The sequence below is a fragment of the Schistocerca cancellata genome, chromosome 2, assembly GCF_023864275.1.
Source record: "Schistocerca cancellata isolate TAMUIC-IGC-003103 chromosome 2, iqSchCanc2.1, whole genome shotgun sequence".
Taxonomy (NCBI): Eukaryota; Metazoa; Arthropoda; class Insecta; order Orthoptera; family Acrididae; genus Schistocerca; species Schistocerca cancellata.
The window spans coordinates 944025671-944035469 of record NC_064627.1 but is presented as its reverse complement, the minus strand read 5'-3'; the positions used below and the strand labels follow the sequence as shown (position 1 = coordinate 944035469).

General features: G+C 34.5%; 1 protein-coding gene across 1 annotated transcript in view; it reads right to left on the bottom strand.

Annotated features, from left to right (window-relative positions):
* Positions 1–337: 337 nt before the first annotated feature.
* The window catches only part of LOC126162913 (clavesin-2-like), a 244933-nt gene continuing 235471 nt past the window's right edge, over positions 338–9799 (bottom strand). The window contains exon 9 of the mRNA XM_049919724.1: positions 338–3311. Within this exon, the coding sequence (XP_049775681.1) occupies positions 3244–3311 (68 nt within the window). The 3' untranslated portion in view covers positions 338–3243. The remainder of the gene's footprint in view (positions 3312–9799) is intronic.

The following is a 9799-nucleotide window of genomic DNA, read 5'->3' as shown; positions in this document are numbered from 1 at the left end:
TTGATGATTGATTTGTTGACACTGACTCAGAACTACACCAGTTGTTATTTGGATGGATTGTATCACAACTGGGCCTGCTTGGAACCTGAGTATAGTGACATATGAGTACTGCTATTAAGTTCTACTATGGCAGACTGTGATACCATTTTGACAGGTGATTATTTCAGCCTCACCTACAAGTTGTTTCACAAATAGAGATAAGTTGTTGAAATCTTATTGAATTCATTTGCAGTCCTGAAAAATTCTCTAGATTAGTAACTCTTATGAACTTTGCATAATTTATCTGTGAAAAAAAGTGAAAATGGTTAAATGAGAGCCTAAAACTGATTTTCCATTATGTTTTATTCATATGAACAGTATTAAAGTGATGTCTATATACAAAAATAATATTGTTAGCTTATAAAACCAACTGCAACGGAAGGTTACATGATGTCAGAGTCTCATAGAATGAATGAAAGTATTGTGAATACTCATATGAAGTATAAAAAGTAAGCGAGTCAGGAGAAAGACGTGTTAAGATCTTTCTAGAAGACAGAGGCTAATATTACTGACAAGAGTTTGAAACACAGTATTGGTTATATGTTATGTGCGTTATATCAATGCTGAAACCATGCTTTCATATGTACTTATCACATACACTTAAGTGAGTAAATATTTTACATTGAAATTTGTGGTCAATACCACAGTTGCATCACAGACATTTGACATTCCAAAGCACTTGAGAATATTAACTAGGAATGTTTGACTCACAGCTCATCATCCATTTATCAGTTAGATGAGTTTGTTGTGAGACATTGCTATTTAACTTCCTACAAATATAAACAATAGCTGTCATATGCTAAGCATTTCACAAGCTCACAGTAAGCACTGATGCAGGCATATATTATAAAAGTGAGTTGCTTTCTTAATCCAGCACCCATCACTTTAACCTAAATTACAATATACAGCATTTATATACATATTATAAATACACACAGAGTAAAAATAACAAGTCCAAAAATACTGTAGTGTCACTGTATATAGCTTGGACAGCTATTCTGTTAAAGTTACATGTATATCAATTATTACCACATATATTTTATATTTCTTTGATTTAGGAAATGCAAGCACATTTTAACAGCACACTGAGAACAAAAACCACCAACTAGATGAATATAACACACAAATGGAAGAGCTATTATTCAAGCTTATATAGGAGTCTACTTACAGATATTAGTACAACATATACTCTGCCACATGATGGAGATGTTTTTGTACCTCATGTTACACATTCATGTGGAGTGATACTTATAGTTCACTGATTATCAAAGGTTAATATGAAATAATATTTTTTGTAAATTGTAATACAAATTTGAGTTGAAAATAAGTGTAGGAATAACATTCTGTTTAAGGAAGAGAACTGTAATATTAATTTTCTTGCTGGCTGCAGTTACCTAACAATGAATAAACAACAGATAGATAAAAGAACTCATATTCCTCATCTAAAAAAAGATGCAGTAAATCATAAGCTGCTTATATTAAATGGATTTTGTACCTCTGTGAATTGTAGCATGTAATTCTCTGTTTGGGGTGAAAGGAATGCTGATGAGGAAATGCTGTATAAAGAACTGCAGTGATGGCTCAAAAGGTCCAATTGGTCTATGTGTCTTTCCAACACAGTATAATGAGTACAAATATTCATATTCCTTTTAGATCATGGTAACAAATGCATACCCATTTTCTTTGGCTTTGTAGTACAACTAGTCAGAACATTCGTAATAATCAAGTTTTGTAAAACAATAAAATATAGTTACCAGTCATCCATAAATGCAAGGTCTGCAATTAATGTTTTTTGATTTCTGTCAGGTTTTGATAATAAATAAGACTTTCATTAACTTGAGTTGCAGACAGTCACAACAAACAGACAGTTACACATTTAGCTTTTGGCCAGAGCCTTCTCTAGAAAAGAAAATATACAAGTAAGCACACTTCACACACACGACCACCGTCTGCAGCAGCACTGATCCAAGCTGCCAGAGATGATTGTCATGTATGGTGAGGTGTGCTTGCTGGTGTGAGTGAATGTATGTGTGTCTCCTTTTCTAAAGAAGGCATTGGCCAAAAGCTACACATATAACAGTCTTTTCATCTGCCTGTCTGCAACTCAGTGTGTCATCTTTATAGTGAGAAGCAATCTATAATTTTCCTTATATTGTTGATATTTCATCCTGGTGTTTTCATTTTTGATCTTTATCAACTTAAATTTCTTAGTGTAGAAGTTTTGCAGAAATAAATTGACAATTACATATCTGTGTAACATAGGACTGGTAAACTAGATTACCAAATATGGCACTTATTTCCATATAATATCTCTGATATAATGGTAAGTTGTGGATGTATGAACATAGGATTTTAAAAAAACAAATTGGTCTGAAATATCCCTTGACTCTAATTAGATTGTAATAAATATTTTTAGGAGTTGAAAAAAAGTAGAAATAAAGAAAAGAAGCTACTGATCAACAGGAATAAACACATGGAAGTAAAGACAACACTTGTACCAGACAAAATAAATGTTTCAACTTTTGGGTTTTTTGCCAGTAAATTGGAGTGGAGGAGAAGTGAAAAAAATGTAGAAGGTGTAATAAAAGGGAGAAGACACTTAGAACTGAGAGACGTTTTAAAGAAGTAGAAATAAAAGGTGATCAATAAAAGCAACACATGAAGATATTGTAATAGGAAGGTAATTTTGTGGGCTTTAAATATAGCACATTCCCTAATCTTTGAATTCCCTTTCCATCCAACAGGAATTTCTTTTCAAATATGAGTTTATCTTTTTTCTGGCTCATCTTTTGTTGTCCTCTTTTCTGAGTTAAAAAAATACTTGCAGAAATGTTGTCCATTCCTTTAATCATCAGCAAAAAAACCCGTTTTACATAATTTTCATTCCACCACTGCATCCTCACTTTGCGTTCACTTTCTAGTACTTTTTATGGCACATATGACTAATAGTTTATTGGTCAGAATGAAGAATATACTCAGCCATCACAATACTATGCCACTGGGAATTATTTGATATAGTGTTCATTCTTTTATAGTACAGAATAAAATATACACACTTGTGGTGTTTATACCTGCAGTGAGAATGGTATTTACTGTACATGCAAAAACCATACAGGCATAGCACTATATGGTACAAAAGCAAAGTGCAGCTCCTGTTTTGTAAACAACAAATCTTTATTTAATATAACTAGTAGGCATGCATCATTAACTGTCAAAATCATTCTCTTCAGGTACCGGTAATTCATCCACCTTGTAACCGTAAGTCTCCAGTTCTGTAACAAAGAATACACTGCATAAGATTATGAAATTTAATTTGGTTTTATAAATATGTCATTGTAAGCCACCTGTTCTGAAAAAAAAATGCACAATGGTGCCATACTTTATAACATAACTGGTATCATGTTATCTGTCAGGCTTCATAAATTTACTATTGAATTATATAATATTGTCTTAAGTTATTAGTTGATTAACTGATGATCTGAGCTTATTACAACATGTATTTTCAAACATATGAAAGCAAAATAACAGTGTAAAATATGAGCAACCAAGAGGAAGGTGTAGAAAATGTGCACGTCAAGTTCCAAAAAAGTGGGAATAACTATGATTCTCAGAAATCTGGAAAGAAAACCTGTAATTATTAATCTTAGGCTATGCCAGTTTTTCATTAACAACCAAGAATCAGAAACAAAAACAAAATTGCTACAAAATTTCAACGATAAATTCACATTGTTATGTTAACTTTCAAATTTTTTAGGGACCACAATGTGGGTGTAATATAATTACTGCTTCTGGGTCTGTCATACACACAATCTTTAACCCATACTGCACAGATTTTCTTGGCATGTACATTCAAAATCTGTATCAACATCAGATAGGTACAAGTGTTTTATCAATACACAGAGAACAGCCTGGAGCGCAACACTGCTGAAAGTTCACAATAAATTCGTTACAAATGCTTGACACTGCAGCAGTCACATCTTCTTTTTCTCTATCTTCACTATCATCTGGGTTCCCAAATGTTGATATCAAGAAAAACCTTTTCTTAAACTACTGCTGGAAATTATTACATCTGGTTCCATCCACTGAGAAAGATTATCTAGGATTTGTTATCATATGTGGAGACTGCTGTGGAAACAAGCAAGCCCAAAAAAACTTTCACTTTAAGAATATCAGTAACATGTACCAAAGATAATTTTTTTTTAGATGACTCTAATTTTACTGCTTTCATTGTTTGACCCTGTAGTATCTCGTCTAAAATGTCTACATTAAAAAGTAGACCCCATACTTGTCCAGTATCATGATTGCTACACAAAAGGATTAGCCCTAAGTCTAAGGCCAGGAATCTGCTATGTAGTGTTATGTCGTCTTGCTCTGACATTAGTTAGTGTTTGTGCTTTCCTCCATCTAAAGCAGTTTCCTGTACCATAAAAGTAGGAATCATTGTGATATGACTTTTGTTTAAATACTTAACACATCTTCATTTGTTTGTGTTTGTATATACTCTGTTTTATCATCAACATAATCAATTTTCTGTTTTGAATTCATAAGATTATCACTTCCTGTTTTTTAATCTGGGTTACCATCACTGTCAACCAATACTTCATTAATTGTTTCTCCCAAATGAACATTCAAATTTGATTCACTTACTGTCAGTGCACATTAATAATAACCTGTTTATTCAGGTTGTTTTTAATGGTGAAATGGAACTGGTTAAGACTTCATATTGTGAAAATAAATTGTGAGACTCTATCAGTAATAATAATAATAATAATAATAATAATAATAATAGTTTTATGCTATGAATGGCTGGGAGCCTGCAAGAGGGATATTCAACCACCTGGTGCAAGTCTTTCAATAGGATGCCCATTTGGCAACCTGTGTGCCCATAACCTACCACAGTAATCTTCCTGGAGAAAGAGGACTTACAATTTAATATACAATCCAAACCATCTGTCATTTCTGGAATAGCTCCAAATCACTGAGAGGTGAAAGCTAGGGTAGATGGAAACTAAAAACTTTCAAGGTCTGACCACAGTTGGATCCTCCAACCATTAGGTTTTCAGGCATGCACTTTACTACTAGACCACCAAGCCCAACACTTAGCTGTGACCATAATGCATTACACCATAATTATTACAATAAATACCAAATGCTGATACACATGTCTGACAAATAATAACTATACAACTGGTATAGTACATCTGTGAGACATCATGGGAACCTCACTCTGGATGAACTAAAGATCAAATAGTATGACCATTACCTCACCTCCACAGCAAAAAAGCTGGAATTCCAACTGAAAGGTAAATGGGTGGAAAATGTGAAATGACCCCTTAAGAGGAGAGCATGACCACCAGGAAGTTCAACAGTCATCTCACAGACTTATGATAATTAAGGTTTAAAATAAACTTGAATTCATTTTTATTAAAAGCAAACCTTCAAGAACTTTCTGTCTGATATGCACTGCATTATTCAATATGATGGTTTCAATGTGGGGAGTGAAGTACCAAACAATTTTAGTGATTAGTAGCAGTGACACAGCACTAATAGATGAACTATACAGTGACACTTTTATCCTACAGTGGGTTTTATATGGATATGAAACATCCTGACAGATAAAAAAATGGCACATTTGGCATGAAAATTTTGTGTCAACTTCATGCCATAAAAGCATTCCACATGAACAAATTTTTTTCTATTTATTTATATATTTGTATAAAATGCATCTTTGACCATCAACTGCTTTTCTATTTAAAGACACAAATATCAACCGGTTTCAGTCACAGACCATCTCCACAGATTAGGATTAAAACAATTTAGACCATAACATCATATCTGTTATTAATTAAATAATGGCCATGTCTCATACGTAGGTACATAGGTCTCATATGTAGGTATAACACATAGGACTTTTAAAGGCAAACATATAAAAAACATGCATAAACAGAGCAGTTCAATGCTTTCTGATAGTGCTGTATTTGTCTCTTGGAATGCAATGGTTCAGACTGTCAAAGCCTTACTTCTACTTTTCATCTGGTTACGTTACCATAAGGGCAACAAGTTATGCAGGAGATCTTTCTAGGACTTGGAAAATAAGGAAAGGAGAATGATATTTTGAAGATCTGAGTTATTTTTGAGGCACACTCCAAGTGTAGTATGTGGTCTTAAAGAGACAAAAGTCTAATCTCAGATGCAATGTTTTCAGCTGGGCTCCTCATGTCATCACTGACAATTTTTCACAATACTTGGACTGTGGGGTTGAATTTCAATCCAAATTAAATAGGTTTAAAATTTTCCAGACTGTTAAGAGTGTTCTCCGAAAACTAATAAAGTTACATAAGCACTTCCTAAGAAGTATTAGACAAAAGTGGCAGCAGAGTGGTTTATGAAGAAGAGCAGCAGTTTTTTCTTCCTTTTTTTCAGAGTGGATGCTTATCTCCTTATATGTGGGGTGTAACAAAATGATATCGATAATCTTGGAGGGTTTGTAGAACAATTAACAATTTAGGATAGGAACCATTCTCCAGGAAGATGGTTCAACAGTGCTACAGAGCATCAAAGCTATGTCAGTCAACATCACTGGTAGGCCACCCCTTTGACAAGAAACATGAGTCCATGCACTGATGGAATGCAAGGGTATTTTCCACATTGGACTTGGCAGCACACAAGATGCACACATTCACTCTTCTCACAACAACAACATAGAGACCATTAAGGGCAGTGGGAGCAGAAGTGTCACCTACTACTCACTGATCAGAGCTTCTTCGTAGTATACTGTACATAGTTGCCGGAAATGGTTGCTTCTACATATTATTGTACAACTTGACTGTTTCTACATCATGAAGGCCATCTTTCATGATACTATTTACAGAACATGATATATGAATGAATCTGAGGCATTAAGTAAACAATATGAAGAACAATTTTTTTTTAAAAATGAAGAAAAGTTAATTTCTCTAAATCAGTATTTGTTTCTCAAGTTCATTTTGTGCCCATCCATTAAAGTGTCTTGGTCATCATAAAAATTGGAGAAATGAATAGTCCAATTCTAGAATCAAAATGAGAATCAGCTGAAGCCGACTATGAACATGAATTAAATTAAGTTGAAGATTAAGCTTATCCATTACAGTTGCTTTAGATCCCATCATTGTTTGTTCAATGTAAATACACAAAACTGCAGCCAGTCCATCTTCTTGTCACAGAGCCAGCGCCCAGCATTAAGCTTAAAATAACTATGTAACTTCCTGCACACCATCTGAAGATGAATCTGAAAAGGTTCAAAAACTGGTTCATGGAGTGAAAAAATAACTATTTAAAAAAAAGTGACTGGTTGCAGTTTTATATATTTACATCAAAATTAAGTATTCCATAACTGATGGAAAATGTTAAGACAAAAGTTACTAGGAGTTCATTTGTGTCAGCAATAACAATGTCTCTTGGGAAACTCCTTGATGGTTTTAGGATTTGAGGTATTATAAGTAAATTCATTAATAGTAGTAGGAACAGAAAATAACCAATACTTTACATATAAAATTGGTTGCATGTAACCAATTTCAGACAGATATATGTAGCATGTTTGTGGCTCATATTCACTGTCATTATTCATCAGATCACATGTGAATATGTATAACGTACAAAAAATAAGGTAAATAAAGCAGCATAGAAATAATATCAATGGCAGCAATAAACTGAAGAGCCCTGTCAAATTTAGGCATGCGTTCAGTTCAGAAGGCAAACACAAACCTGTACTGTACCAAAATATCATAAATAGAAACTCTTATCTGTTCTGAACAATAGACCAAAGATCTACTCTAGTCAGGAGACTTATCTTTTTTCTCTCTCTCTTACTCTTTCTTACATGAAATTTCTCTGTGCAGATTATTCCATGAAATTAGTTAATAGTAATTCATTAATCATCATAATAACTCATTAGTCCATTCAGCTGAATGTGGCTGTATATCTTTCTTTGTGTGCTGTCCAGTGGCAGTTCTTGGATCATTACGTTATTATTATTGGTATACTTCTCTTTATTGTCTTTAAAAGTGTGTTTGTCTTGAATATTACATGGTCTTGTTTGTTGATCTACAACAAAATACTATTATAATATGATTCAAAATAATTTTCTTCACATGGCCATACAAAAGTAATCACACAAACTTCTTTCTGGTTTGCACTACTGTCACATCATCCTTATATTTTACTATCATAATGGAGCTTTGAGCTCAGTTCCCATGCTTGCTGAAAATAATAATGAATTAAGGAAGGGTCCACCTTGTTCTACAAGTACACAAATTATTGTTTTGTTCTGTCACCCAAACATGTTTCACCACAGTTGTGGCATCCTCAGTGTTTTTTTAAATGATTTTCCTTTCATTTTACATTGTGTGTGTACTGTGGCTGATAGTCAAATTTGTGCAGTGAAATGTGTGTCCAAGCCACACATGGAACATTTACAAATGAGCAGGAGAAAACATCCAGCTCAACTACACAAAATGCACCTGGTTCATATAAACAGAGAGCTAGGGACTAGCAAAATACTACAATGATTACATGGTGTACTACTTAGACCTGTGGCTGATTTTGGTTGGCAGCCACAAGATACACACAATGTAAAATAAAAGGAAAATAATAAAAAAACTCACTGAGGATGCAACAATTGTGTTGTGTGGTGAAACATGTTTGGGTGATAAAACAAAACAATAATTTGTGTACTTGCAAAAATCCTTAATTAATTATTTCTTATCTTTTATTTGATATTTCTAGATTTTCTGGGGAATAGGTTGTTGTTGTGGTCATCTGCTCAAAGACTTGCCCACGAAAGGCAAAGGTCCTGAGTTCGAGTCTCTGTCCGGCACACAGTTTTAATCTGCCAGAAAGTTTCATATCAGCACTCACTCCACTGTAGAATGAAAATCTCTTTCTGGAAACATCCCCGAGGCTGTGGTTAAGCCACGTCTCTGCAATAACCTTTCTTCTAAGAGTGCTAGTTCTGCAAGTTTCACAGAAGAGCTTCTGTGAAGTTTGGGAGGTAGAAGATGAGATACAGGCAGAAATGAAGCTGTGAGGTTGGGTTGTGAGTTGTGCTTGGGTAGCTCAGATGGTAGAGCACTTGCCCGCGAAAGGCAAAGGTCCTGAGTTCGAGTCTCGGTCCGGCACACAGTTTTAATCTGCCAGAAAGTTTCATATCAGCCCACACTCCACTGCAGAGTGAAACTCTCATACTCAAAGACTGGTTTACCGCAGCTCTCGACACTAATGTGTAAATCTCTTCATCTCTGTGTAGCTACTGCAGCGTACAACCATTTGAACTTCCTTACTGCATTCAAGCCTTGGACTTTCTCTACAGGTTTTAGTCCTCCCTTCCCCCTCCCCCCTGATATTTTCCTCTTTTACCGAATTAACTAATCTTTGATGCCTTAGGATGTGTCCTATTTACTGATCCTTTCCTTTCATCAAGTTGAGTCATAAACATCTTTTCTCTCCTAATTGATTTGGTACATCATCTTGGATTTTATCTCCACATTTAATCTTCAGCATTCTTCTCTAACTTCTGTTTTCTTCTTGTCTTCACTGTCTGGCCTCCATGTTTAATATCCATGTACACATACATTTATGTCAACCACTGTGAAGTGCATGGCACTTATTAGGGCTGCATCTCATTCCATTTGTGTGTGGAGCATGGGGAGAATGATTGGTTAAATGCCTATGTGCAAATTGTATTTAGTCTCATTTCTCTCTGCAAGAGGGTGGTGGTTTATTC